Source organism: Myotis daubentonii, chromosome 2 (assembly GCF_963259705.1).
Source record: "Myotis daubentonii chromosome 2, mMyoDau2.1, whole genome shotgun sequence".
NCBI classification, from domain to species: Eukaryota; Metazoa; Chordata; class Mammalia; order Chiroptera; family Vespertilionidae; genus Myotis; species Myotis daubentonii.
Genome location: NC_081841.1, coordinates 31,880,400 through 31,893,980, shown reverse-complemented (window position 1 = coordinate 31,893,980; position 13,581 = coordinate 31,880,400). Strand labels below are relative to the sequence as shown.

General features: G+C 37.5%; 1 protein-coding gene across 2 annotated transcripts in view; it reads right to left on the bottom strand.

Annotated features, from left to right (window-relative positions):
• Nucleotides 1-1,808: 1,808 nt before the first annotated feature.
• The window catches only part of LOC132227358 (solute carrier organic anion transporter family member 1B3-like), a 42,827-nt gene continuing 31,054 nt past the window's right edge, over nucleotides 1,809-13,581 (bottom strand). For both annotated transcript variants that reach the window (XM_059682337.1, XM_059682338.1), the window contains 4 exons: nucleotides 9,748-9,932; nucleotides 7,322-7,386; nucleotides 5,463-5,580; nucleotides 1,809-2,303 (listed from right to left, as the gene is read on the bottom strand). In XM_059682337.1, the coding sequence (XP_059538320.1) occupies nucleotides 2,114-2,303; nucleotides 5,463-5,580; nucleotides 7,322-7,386; nucleotides 9,748-9,932 (558 nt within the window). In that variant the 3' untranslated portion in view covers nucleotides 1,809-2,113. The remainder of the gene's footprint in view (nucleotides 2,304-5,462; nucleotides 5,581-7,321; nucleotides 7,387-9,747; nucleotides 9,933-13,581) is intronic.

The window sequence follows — 13,581 nt, the reverse complement described above, 5'->3', positions numbered from 1 at the left end:
TACAACAAGAGTATGCACAAAGCCCACAAAGAGGTGCACCAAGAGTGTCCACCTCAGGTAATTGGGGAGGCTGAACCACTGGGCCCTATAGGACACCTAGCACAGAAAGCCACCCTATCAACACAGGGAAGCAGCCAAAATGTGGAGACAAAGAAACAGGTCACAAATGACAGAAATGGAGGAAAGCAAACTACTGGATATAGAGTTCAAAACCACACTTATAAGGTTTTTCATGAATTTTCTAGAAACCACTTATAAATTTAATGAGACCCTCAATAAATCTAAGTGAGACCCTTGAGGATATGAAAAAGGACCAAATAGAAATTAAGCATACACTGACTGAAATAAAGAATATTATACAGAGATCCAACAGCAGACTAGAGGATCGCAAGAATCAAGTCAAAGATTTGAAGTACGAAGAAGTAAAAAACACCCAACCGGAAAAGCAAAAAGAAAAAAGAATCCAAAAATATGAGATAGTGTAAAGAGCCTCTGGGGCAACTTCAAGCGTACCAACATCAGAATTATAGGGGTGCCAGAAGAAGAGAGAGAGCAAGATATTGAAACCTATTTGAAGAAATAATGACAGAAAACTTTCCCTACCTGGTGAAAGAAATAGACTTACAAGTCCAGGAAGCACAGAGAACCCCAAACAAAAGGAATCCAAAGAAGACCACACCAAGACACATCATCATTAAAATGCCAAGAGCAAAAGACAAAGAGAGAATCTTAAAAGCAGCAAGAGAAAAACAGTTACCTACAAGGGAGTAGCCATAAGATTGTCAGCTGATTTCTCAACAGAAACTATGCAGGCCAGAAGGGAGTGGCAAGAAATATTCAAAGTGATGAATAGCAAGAACATACAACCGAGATTACTTTACCCAGCAAAGCTATCATTCAGAATTGAAAGTCAGATAAAGAGCTTCACAGATAAGAAAAAGCTAAAGGAGTTCAACACCACCAAACTAGTATTATATGAAATGTTGAAAGGTATCCTTTAAGACAGGGGTCCTCCTTGTATGCATGCATATAAGCATAACCAATGGACATAAGACACTGGGGGGTAGGGGAGGCCAGGGGATTGTCAAGGGTGGGGGGGGGGAAGGACACATATGTAATACCCTTTGTAATACTTTAAGCAATAAAAACAAACAAACAAACAAAAAACCCTAGGAAAGAGGAACTGAGTGGGCTACCCCTTTGGAACCCCTGCCCACGTGGGAGTCTGTGCTTGTTTCCTAATAAATGTCCACCTTTTCCTATTAAAAAGAAAAAAAAAAGACAGGGTCCTCAAACTTTTTAAACAGGGGGCCAGTTCACTGTCCCTCAGACCGTTGGAGGGCCGGACTATAGTTTAAAAAAAACTATGAACAAATTCCTATGCACACTGCACATATCTTATTTTGAAGTAAAAAAACAAAACGAGAACAAATACAATATTTGTATTTGCATATGGCCCGCAGGCCGTAGTTTGAGGACCCCTGCTTTAAGAAGAGGAAGAAGAAGAAAAAGGTAAAGATACAAATTATGAACAACAAATACATATCTATCAACAAGTGAATCTAAAAATCAAGTGAATAAAAAATCTAATGAACAGAATAAACTGGTGAATATAATAGAATCAGGGGCATAGAAAGGGAGTGGACTGACAATTCTGGGGGGTAAAGGGGTGTGGGGGTGCAGGAAGAGAATGGACAAAAATCGTGTACCTATGGATGAGGACAGTGGCAGGGGAGAGGGGTAAGGGCAGAGGGTGGGGTGGGAACTGGGTGGAGGGGAACTATGGGGGGTAAAAAGAACAACCGTAATAATCTGAACAATAAAGATTTAATTAAAAAATTTTTGTATGGTTCATATATTCTAATCTTAACCACACATGCACAGTCATATAACAATGAGTACTCACATTCATTTTCATTTATAGTTTGTTTCATTATTGTAAATTCATAGGTAATTCATTGCCCCATCATATGTAAAGAGTATGGGAATAGTTAGTAAAAGGACCAGAAAATACACAAAAATAACATCCTATTGAATTAATACAATGTTGGTTGGAAACCCAGCAAGAAAAGACTTTTTTTTTCAACCCTTACACATCTGTTTCACAGTCGGCTCAGGCAGAAGGTACAGCACCACCATCATTATTTAAGAATTCTACGTTTGCTTCATTCACAGATTTTCTTCTATTTTCTGATGCCTTGGTATCTTTTCCTTGATATACTTTTTTCATAGCATAAATAAATACAATAAACAAAATAACTGTTGTGAATTTTAAGCTCTCAATCAAGCCCAAGAAGGTCTTTCTGTGAAAAGAGAAAGAAAGTCAGTTTTTATTTTAAACTGTGTGAAACACTTTACAATGCTTCTCTCCAGTATTCAGAAGACCTTAAAGGAAGAAAACAAAGAAACGATGTTTGAAATTATACATGAAAATATTAAGGCAGCAATTCTAGTTATTCTTTTTATTGGAGCACAAGGAAGTTTTTATTATTTTAAATGAAATATTTAGCCACAGAATCTAAGGCTGATTAATGATCTACCCAGTGCTTTCTATAAAAGAGAATCTTAAAAGCAGCAAGAGAAAAACAGTTACCTACAAGGGAGTATCCGTAAGATTGTCAGCTGATTTCTCAACAGAAACTATGCAGGCCAGAAGGGAGTGGCAAGAAATATTCAAAGTGATGGACTGGATAAAGAAGATGTGGTACATACTAGTATACACATGGAATACTACTCAGCCATAAGAAAGGATGAAATAGTGCCATTTGCAACAACATAGATGGACCTTGAGAACATTATGTAGTGAAATAAATCAGACAGGAAAAGCTAAGAACCATATGATTTTGCTCATATGTGGAATATAAAACTTTAAGTTACGAACACAAACAGCAGAGTAGTGGTTGCCAGAGGGAAGGGGTGGGGAAAAAAAGGGGTTCTAATATGAGGTGACAGGAGAAGATTTGACTTGGGTGGTGGGCACATGGTGCAATATACAAATCTTGTAACACAGAAAGCCACACATGAAACCAATATGTTCATGTTGACCAATGTCACCCCAATCAATTTAATAAGTAAAAAATTTAAAGTGAGGTATATTTGGAATGCTTTAACTTTCTCAAAGACAGATTAGTTTATGTGGAATGTAGCAGATTATAAAGGAAATGAATTGACTGAGGTAATAAAATTGAATGCATTTCGATTGAACCAGGAGCCACTGTTTAGTTTATAGGCTAAATGCAGTCCAAAATGCCCTGCAGTGTGGCCTCCTGGAAAGTATTTAACAAAACCACATGAAATGATGTAGCACACATGGTCTATTCCTGGGATTCTCAATTGTGGCTGCACATTAAAACCACCTGAAGAGATTTCAAAACTCCCACGTCTAGGCCACATTCTTTGACAAATTAAATAAAATGTCTCTGAAGGTGTGACACAGAAATTAGTATATTTTAAATGCGTCTCAGGTGATTATAATGAGCAGGAAAGATTGATGACTATTGACCTAGTAGGTTAGGAATCACTCACTGGCCTCAAGACAGTGTTAACTAAATGTTAACAAGTTTTATACAAAAAAATATTTTGAACAATTATTAGTTTTGATTGAAGATGAATGGCATTAATCATATAATTTTGACCTGTTTAAACTCAAGTTCACTAAAATTGCTGTAGGATCTTGTGGTGTACCAAATATGATGAGAGAAATATTTTTAAATCTACAAAAATATTTGCTTTATGCTTGGGTATGTCAAGTAGTAATACACTAATGTTAAGCTTTTTAAAGCTTTCACTGCCACCAAGAAAAATTAATATGGGTTTCTTATTATGCGATTATTATTGAGAAAATTTGAATAAGTTGTGTTTAAATTTAGAATTAATATAAAAATATATTTCTATTCTTTGAATTAGCAATTGTTGATATTCTTTGTCTATGCTAGATAAAATCAATGAATAATTATACAGTTACCTCAAAATAATAAATCCAAAAAATCACTAGATGACAATTTAACTTTTTGTTGAGTACTCATTGGTGAGCACACTGCTGTTTTAAAAAGTTGCACATGAAGCCATCTTTATGCAATTACTTTGCAATGTAGTATTTTAGGCAATGAACACAATTGACCAAAGAAAAAGTGTTAAGGCCTGTGAGTGAGCTCCAAAGTGCATAGAATTATAAAGAGGGATAGCTATTTCTAGCTGGCTGAAATGGTGCAAATTTTGGGAAAGATTATGTAGTTTGAATCATAAAGTATGTAGCTTTTTCAGACTGCCTTCTTTCACTTAGCAATGTGCCTTGTCTTTTTTTGTGTTTTTTTTTTAGCGCGATAGCTCTTTTTTTAAATTATTGAATAAAATTCTGTTGTATAAATGTACCACAGTTTGTTTACCTACTTACCTACTGAGGGACATGATGTTTGCTTCTATATTTTGGCACTTATGAATAAAGCTGCTATAAATATAAAAGTGTAGGCTTTTATGTGGATATATGTTTCCAGCTCATTTGAGTAAATGATTAGGAGCACAATTACTTGATTATACAATAAACCTAAGTTTAGCTTTGTAAGAAACTGTCAGACTTTTTAAACTGGCGGTACCATTTTGCCTTCTCACCAGCAATAAGAGTTCCTGTTGTTCCACATCATTGCCAGCATATGGCATTGTTTAGTCTCAATTTTTAAAAAGCTCTTTATATGTTTAGGACATTTTCCTTGTGTCTATGTTGTGAGTTACACATTCTTTTTCCAGTTTAACTTTTGTCTTTGAACTTTGCTTAAGATATGTTTTGTGATGCAATGTTTTAAAAATATTTTATCTTTTTTTTCCTACTATGGTTTTGAGGACTTGGGTCACACTTAGAAACACATTCCTGCTTCCTATATAATTAAAACAATTTCTATCATAATTTCTTCTAATACTTGTATTTTCAAATTTTAATGTTTGAGCTGCAATTAATTTTTATTTACAGTTAACATATCATTTCCACAGTTTTTCTAGCTGCCTACCTAATTATTTCCTTATGAATAGAATAGTATAGAAATGATTCTTTCCTCTTTGTTTCCCATTGGCCTACGATTAGAGACCCAGATGATTATTTTGTATCTTCAAAGAGAAGTCAGAGACCATTGAATATAGCTGCTGTATGAGGGGAATGTTTGGAAACAAAAGAGATTTGGGTAGAAATCCAAGATCCTTTTGTCACTAGCTGTGTGATATTTGAGCATTATTCATTCTTTTTAAATTTTAGTTTCTTCATACTTAAAGAAAAGGAGATAAATAATCATATTCTACAGTTTTTATGAGTATTAAAATTAGATACCAGATTGCTGCTACAACACTGGATATAGTTCATTAAATGATGGCTATAATTAATACTATTATTATACTGTCAATAATATATCATTCTTTAAATTCTTTAAGTTAATCAAAGAAAAACAAATCAATAAAACACATTAATGACAACTTACCCATAAAGTGAGGAATTATATATCCTACAAGAACCTTGCTTCCCAGAGCTACTGATGGACCACTTCATACATGATCTATCAATCAGAGCCCCAAAATATATAGGAGCTAGAATTCCTCCTGCAACATGAGATGAAATGTCAATCCAAGGAACACCTTTCAAATGTAATGGTGTAATCCACATTGATACATTTGGGATTAAGTAAAAAGTTAAAAACTTTGCAGGACTCTTCCATTGTTTTAGCCTAACTCTACTCAAGAATCAAGATTATTGGGAATCTCAAAGGGTAAAAGGGGTCAAATATATGGTGACAGAATGATTTGACTTTGGGTGGTGGACACACAATGCAATATAGAGATCATATATCATAAAAATGTATCCTTGAAACATATAATCTTTTTAACCAATGTCACCACAATAAATTTAATAAAAATTTAAAAAAATTCCAAAACTGAAACCATATATAATAGCACAGACATCTTTTATCAACTCTCACCCTTACCACCACACATAGGAACACTATATGCCTGTATACTCTGTTCTTCTTATCGTGCCAATTGATTGAAGCCTGATTGGTGAAAAGAAGAATGTTGTTTGTAAAATATGAATGTTATATTGGTTCATATGCCCCCTTTTTTAAAAAAAATTAAATTTTTTTTATTGATTTCAGAGAGGACGGGAGAGGGAGAGAGAGAGAAACATTAATGATGAGAGAGAATGATTGATCCACTGCCTTGCTCCAGCCTCCCTCCCACAACCTGGGCATGTGCCCTTGACTGGAATCGAACCTGGGACCGTTTAGTCCACAGGCCAACGCTCTATCCACCGAGCCAAGCCGGCTAGGCCACTCTCCCCGCTTTTTTTGGCAAAGAGAGCTGGAAGAGTGGAAGTAGACATAGCTTCGCAGGGAAATGAAAAAGCTCTCAGCGTAACTGCTGCCAAAGCAGGAGATTTTCAACTCCATTTTTAAAAAATTAAAAGGTAAATGCCAACACTAAGGCTTCCTCCCGAATTGTTTTTGAATTGGTAGTCAGTAGGTATTTTTTCCATAGAAGCAATAGGTTCCATTGTGTCATATTTTGGACATATCAAAATAGGATGCCCACAAATTAGGATGACAAAATTCCTTTTTTATTCTATTTTATGTCATAGAGGAACTTCCTTTATCCTCAGTCTCATTTCAGCATATCTGGCTCCCCAAATTCTATGTTCATCTGCTAGCTTCTGTGCTCTAGATTGTGGAGGAAGGCCTCTCCATTGGATCTGGAGATAGGAAACAACAAACCCTGAAATTTCCGTAGCTTTCATTCAAAACACTCCCTATTCTAACATGCTCATTTCTTTTAGTTCTCATTTCCTCTTGCATTTTAAACTTCTGATAAAAGTTAGCTGCCCCAGCCTAGAGAACTAGGCAGTGGGAAGTGAGGTAGCGTTAAGTCCACTTCTGTTGTTTTGTAGTCTCAGTCTGACTGCATTCCCAGGCCCCCCCTGAGCTGTTTTAACCCCCTCAGTGTAAAAGGAAGGCCCACTACTCTGCCTATGGGAAGAAATATTCTTAAGTCTGAAAGTAAAACAAAACAAAATAAACTTTATAGACCATCTATTTTTGTGCTGGAAAAGTGTAAAACAAATATGATTCCTTATACTAGTTAAAGATGGACTTGAACCAGAATTAATAAATTCTCTTTTAATTCACCCAGTTTTCCTCTGTCACATATTATTTGTCATTTATCACAAAAATGGAAATCAAATTTATTTATACTTTTTTTTTACTTTCTTAAAATTTGATATTAATTATATTCTGTCTTTGAGCTTTGATGTGAAAATTTATATCTTGAATTTATAACCTATTTATCATACCTAGTGCTCGTATAGTGAGTGTATGGAAACCCACTGCAAGTGATTTCAGTTCAGGCTGAACATTTCTGAAATAAAATAAAAGCAAAAACTTCATTAAAGCATCTTTAAAGTGCCAAACTGAGTTCAATATTAAAACATTTCTGTGTCATTGTTCTTCATGGTTGAATAAAAACCCTTAAGTAAATAGCTGACTTTATTTAAAATTACATCAGTTGTTTGAAAAGGAAAAAGCTGAATGATAATAATAATTATTTTTACCTTATTTATTTAATGCATTATGATTTCAGGACAATTTAACAAACATTTTCACATTGGCTCCTTATGAAATCCTATGAGATAGTGGTCAGAACAGACTTTATTATGTCTAGGAAGAAATTGAATCTGTGTGCTTTATTTAGTTGACAGGCCATGAGCACACACTTTCGGTCTAGGTCACAGCACAACTCTTTCTACCATCTTATTTCTGTCATTGCTGTTAACAGAAAAGTTGACTAATATGATTCAGGAACTGCATAATACAACCACAGGGGTGGGGGTCAAAAATATCTGTACTTTAGTGTCTAATTTTAATGTATATTTTTATTTTAGAGTCTGCTTCCCAAAAGTTTTCTTTTGATAAAATCGAAGGCTGGTGAGAGATCAATGCCTATTTTTGACATATGGTAATGTTAATCTTAACCACTTTCTCAGTATGATAAAATGCCATCAATGATGGAACAAAGATCTCTTAAACCCCAGTTTTCTTCATGAGAGATTTTAAACTAAGAAGCTAAGACTGGTTGAGATGCAAGCTAATATGAAGTCCTGAGATGATTTTCTGTAAGTTAAAATCTGCAATTTGGGAAATATGGAAGACTTCTCCTTTTGAGTAGACAACATTTATATTGTGGAGTAGTATCTGTGAAATAAATTAGTATAAAAATTTCACAATACTCGGGGTCAGAGTAGAATTTAAACAACTGTAGACTCAGTTTATATGTCTATATTCATTTTTACAAAAGTCAATACATTTGTTTGTTTTTGCCCTTCCATGTCATGCGGTTGGCTGACAGTTACTTGTAGTCAACTATCTAGGTCTTATAAGTATAATTAGATGCTTACCCAGGTCACCATAATTATACATATCTGTTCTTAAGACCTACATTCAAGTATTTATGTTTTCAATTTTAGGCAATTGAAAAATTACTTTCACCGATAGGGCTTGTCTTATCTGATACCTTCCTAACCCTGCAGTTTTATCTTGTGCATTTCTCTCTTATTAACTATGTTTCAACCAACAGGCTTCTTTGAATTCCTCAAACACACCAGTTCTTTCCTGCCTTGAGCATTGGCACCTAGACCTGTGAAGTTCTTCATTTGGCTAACTTTAACTTATTCTCAGTGGTTTTCAACCTTCCTAATGCTGTGACCCTTTAATACAGTTCCTCATGTTGTGGTGACCCCCAATTGCATTGTTACAAATTGAACATAATTAAAGCATAGTGATTAATCACAAAACAATATGTAATTATATATGTGTTTTCCGATGGTCTTAGGTGACCCCTGTGAAAGGGTCATTAGACTCCCAAAGGGGTTGCGACTCACAGGTTGAGAACCACTGCGAGTCTAGACCTTTAGATTAAATGTCATTTTTTGGAAAAGTGCTCTTTGAGTCTTCTTCCTTATAGCTCCTCACTTCAATCCTAAATTAGGTTTCCCTTTTAATTCTCTCAATAGAACTCTTTTTCTTTATGAGTATTAATGATAATTTGTAATTATGTGTGTATTTTTAAGCTTATTTATCTTATGTCAGTCTTCCTTGTCAGACTCTAAACTGTATAGGAATAGGTACTTTGCCTGTTTTATTTACCATGGTATATATATATTTTTTATCAAGCACGGTTCTAAATATTTGTTTAATGAGTGAAGAAAGGAATGAATTCTGTTCATATATTTTTCTTTTGTCTGTGAAGGTATTTGAGGGACTAGGTCAAAAACCATTCTAGGAGTGGATTAAAAGCTTTGGAATATTATAGACCTTATATTATACAGCATGGTTCCTAAATGTTTTCTTCAAATAAAATTAATAGGTAATTCATTCTGACAGGCTCATTAGGATATAAGGCGTTTCAAAATTAAAAGTTCATTTAGAATCACAACAGAAGTTTTTTAATGATTGAAGCAATTACCAATCAGTCTGTGTTTTAATATTCTTAGCAAGAGGAGCAAGTATAGAATCTATATTTTTATAATGTAAGAATCAGAGCTAAATTATGATTAATGATGACATTGAAGTATCACAATAATCCTAAGAAAATGCATCCTTAGAACATTAAAGTGTAACAAAGTATGAATTTGGGTTCCAAATGTATTATGGAAAAATATGTACATTATTAGGTGTGTTTATATCTAATATACATAAAAACATTTAAAAAAATTGTACTCACTTAAAAACCAGCATGACAGTTGAGACAGTTCCCAATGAAGAGGTAAACGAATTCAGGATTTGCACTGCTATATACATATAAAATTTTTTTACACACGGACCATCTCTTGGGCATGCACCCAAAATCACTGAGTTACTTTTGTTCTGGAAACCAGTTGCTTCTACACAACTACAGTTATGAAACACCTAAAAAACAGTTTTTGAAATATTACAGAATATATCTGCACAATATGATTGGTCTATAAATACAGCCCATTATAGTTAAGGAAGTCTCATTTATTCAAACTAAAATAATTACAGATTTTAAATAAAATAGTCTAAAAATACAGTTGTTTAATAGTTGAAAGGCAAAATAGTTTCCTGGATTCCCTTCTAGAAAAAAAAAAGTAAATCACCATTAACATTTAATTCATTTCTCATTTAAAAATTAGGAAAGAATAGAAGAAATTAATGTCTGAAACTCTGTATGCAATATTCTCATTAATATAAAATTCTTTAACTATCTCTCTTCACTCACGTTTGCTATGTATAACACACCTAATTACTCTCTTTAACAATTTCTACTAAGTATCAAGGACATTTCTTGAGGAGGGATTTCCCAAGGAATTCAGAAAATATAGTAGTTTGGAAGGGGCCAAACCTGGAAGTAGGCAGAGTCCTTCATTGGAATAAGGCAGAGTCCAAGGGAAAAGTGGCCAGTCAGGGATGATGGAATTCTACCTTGGCAGTAAACACTACATTCAAGAGCATAATGAGATTATATCAGTGGTTCTCAATCTTCTGGTCCTTTAAATACAGTTCCTCAAGTTGTGACCCAACCATAAAATTATTTTCTTTGCTACTTCATAACTGAAATGTTGCTACTGTTATGAATCCTAATGTAAAAATCTGATATGCAGGATGGTCTTAGGTGAGTCTGTGAAAGGGTCGTTCGACTGCCAAAGGGGTCGCGACCCACAGGTTGAGAACTGCTGGAATAGATGATCTTATTACCAGATCTTATTAAATCCAACAGAATACCCTAATAGAACATAGAAGGAGAAAACTTAGGACCAAATGATTTTTGAGATTTAATTTTGCTTTTGTTCAGGAGCCAGAAGGGTGAGTGCTGGGCTGTGTGGCTACATTGTGGGGAGGCAAATCTAATCACTCTTGTGAGTTCAGCTAGCACTACCCCAGGAAGAAGTGCTCACTTCCCTCCTACAAGCTAGTGGGCACCATCCACAATGGGAGGCTGTTTGGATTAGCCCTGCCAAGTCCTGGGTACCTCCACTGGGTGTAGTTCTGCAGGGGGGCTGGGGTGTGGGGGGGGGGCGAGAAGAAAGAGTGGCTCAGAGAAGAAATATTCCAAGTGTGAGGCTATTGTCTGGGTCTGGGACCAAGTGCTTAGCTCCCCTCCCTCCCCTCACCCCTTGTGGGCTGGGCTGGCATAAAGAGAGACATTTGATCTATCCCCAAGGTGGCTGAGTCTCTCCTGCAGAGGGGATGGCTGACTGTACCAAACCTGAACCTGCAGGGACCCCTCCTAGAGGGAACTAGAGTTGGAGACTGTGGCAGAGACTGAGGGGTTGGGCTTTGAAGTAGGGGCCACTTTCCTCTCATTGAGTGCCTACCTGCATGATCCCCAAGTAGGGGACTCACTAGCTCTATCCTCCTGATCCCAGTTGCCCCACCCTACTGAGCTTACAACCAGGAGAAGAGGCTGAAGATCAAGGCTAGCCTGGGCTCACACTACAGTATTTCTTTGGAGAGCTCTGGAGGAAGATGAAGCAACCTCAGGGGAGGCAGCATAGCCAACAGGTGGAGGCGGACCTCAGGGAGCCTCAGTCTTTTTACAGATCTGCCCCCCGCCACGAGTTCTAACCAGAAGAAAGCCGACACTTTTACACAGATTTGCCCCTCCCATGCACACTAAGGTCCAGCAGACACAGACACAAATGTGAACAGCATGGTAGCTACAGATAGGCAGCCCAAGGTTGGTTACATACAATGTTGACAGTGACCTGTACCTGAAATTCACAGAAGTAGACTCAGAACCAACACAACCAGTGGTGGGCTTCACACCACACCAGGGACTGGCCCAACTAGCTACCCAGGTGACACACCCAGAGTTGGATTCCTGCTGGGAACAACTCCATCTAATGGAGTGGGGGGAGGGGGTAGCCCCTACATGGCATCTCATACACGGTGAATGAAGTTTACCATTATAGTCACCCAGCCTGAAGGGTCAACTCCACACATAAAAGGGCAAACAGCTTTCAACATTCAAGACTCAACTACAACAGGATGTGCACATAACCCACAAAAAACATTTCTGGAGCACAGAGCTTGGGTGATTTGGAAGGTTGTGCCACTGAGCCCAACAAGACACCTCCATCATAAAGCCATTATAAAAAGTTTAGGAATCATAGCAAATCTACCTAATACACAGAGAAAAAGGGGAGACAAAAAAAAATTCTCTCAACAAAAGTATAAGAGAAATACCAGAGAGATGCAAATTAAAACCATAATAAGATATCAGTTCATGCCTATCAGAATGGCTATCATCAGTAAATCAACAAATGAAAAGTGCTGGTGAGGATGTGGAGAAAGGGAACCCTAGTACACTGTTGATGGGAATGCAGACTGGTGCAGCTATCATGGGAAACAGTATGGAGGTTTATCAAAAAATTAAAAGTGCAACTGCCTTTTGACCCAGTGATCCTTTTTCTGGGAATATATCCTAAGATTCCTGAAACACCAACTGTAAAAAATATGCACTCCTATGGTCATAGCAGTTTTATTTACAATTAGAGGCCCGGTGCACAAAATTCATGCACTGGGTGGTGGGTGGGTGTCCCTGAGCTCAGCCTGCACACTCTCCAATCTGGGACCCCTTGGGGGATGTCTGACTGCTGGTTTAGGCCCGATCCTTTTGGCAGTCAGACATCCCTCTCACAATCCAGGACTGCTGGCTCCCAATCACTCACCTGCTGGCCTGCCTGATTACCCCTGACTGCTTCTGCCTGCCAGCCTGATCCACCCCCTAACCACTCCCCTGCCAGCCTGATCGACACCTACCTGCTCCCCTGCCAGCCCGATTGCCCCCCACTGCCCTGCCCTGCCCTGCCGGCCCACTTGCCCCTACCTGCCCTCCTCTGCTAGCCTGGTCACCCCTAACTACCTCCCCTGCAGGCCTGGTCCCCCCCAACTGCCCTCCTCTGCAGGCCTGGTTGCTCCCAATGGCCCTCTCCTGCCAGCCTGGTCACCTCCAACTGCCCTCCCCTGCTGGCCTGGTCACCTCCAACTGCCCTCCCCTGCTGGCCTGGTTGCCCCTAACTGCCCTCCCCTGCAGGCCTGATTGCCCACAAATGCCCTTGCCTGCCAGCCATCTTGTGGTGGCCATCTTGTGCCCACATGGGGGTGGCCATTATGTGTGAGGGCATGATGGTCAATTTGCATATTACCTCTTTATTATATAGGATAGCCAAGATCTGGAAATATCCCAAGTGCCCATCAGTAAATGAATAGACAAAAGAACTATGGTATATTTACACCATGGAATACTGCATAGCTATAAAAAAAGGGAAAAGAATTCTTACCTTTTGCAACAGCATAAGTGGACATGGATATTATTATGCTAAGTGAAATAAGCCAGTCAGAGAAAGACAAATACCATATGATCTCACTTATATGTGGAATCTAATGAATAAAATAAACTGATGAACAAAATAGAAACAGAGGTATGGACACACGGAGTAGATTGACAGTTGTCAGTGGGGAGGGGGAACTGGATGAAAGAAGTTGAAGTGATTAGCCAAAGAAAATATATGCAAAATCTATAGACACAGACAAC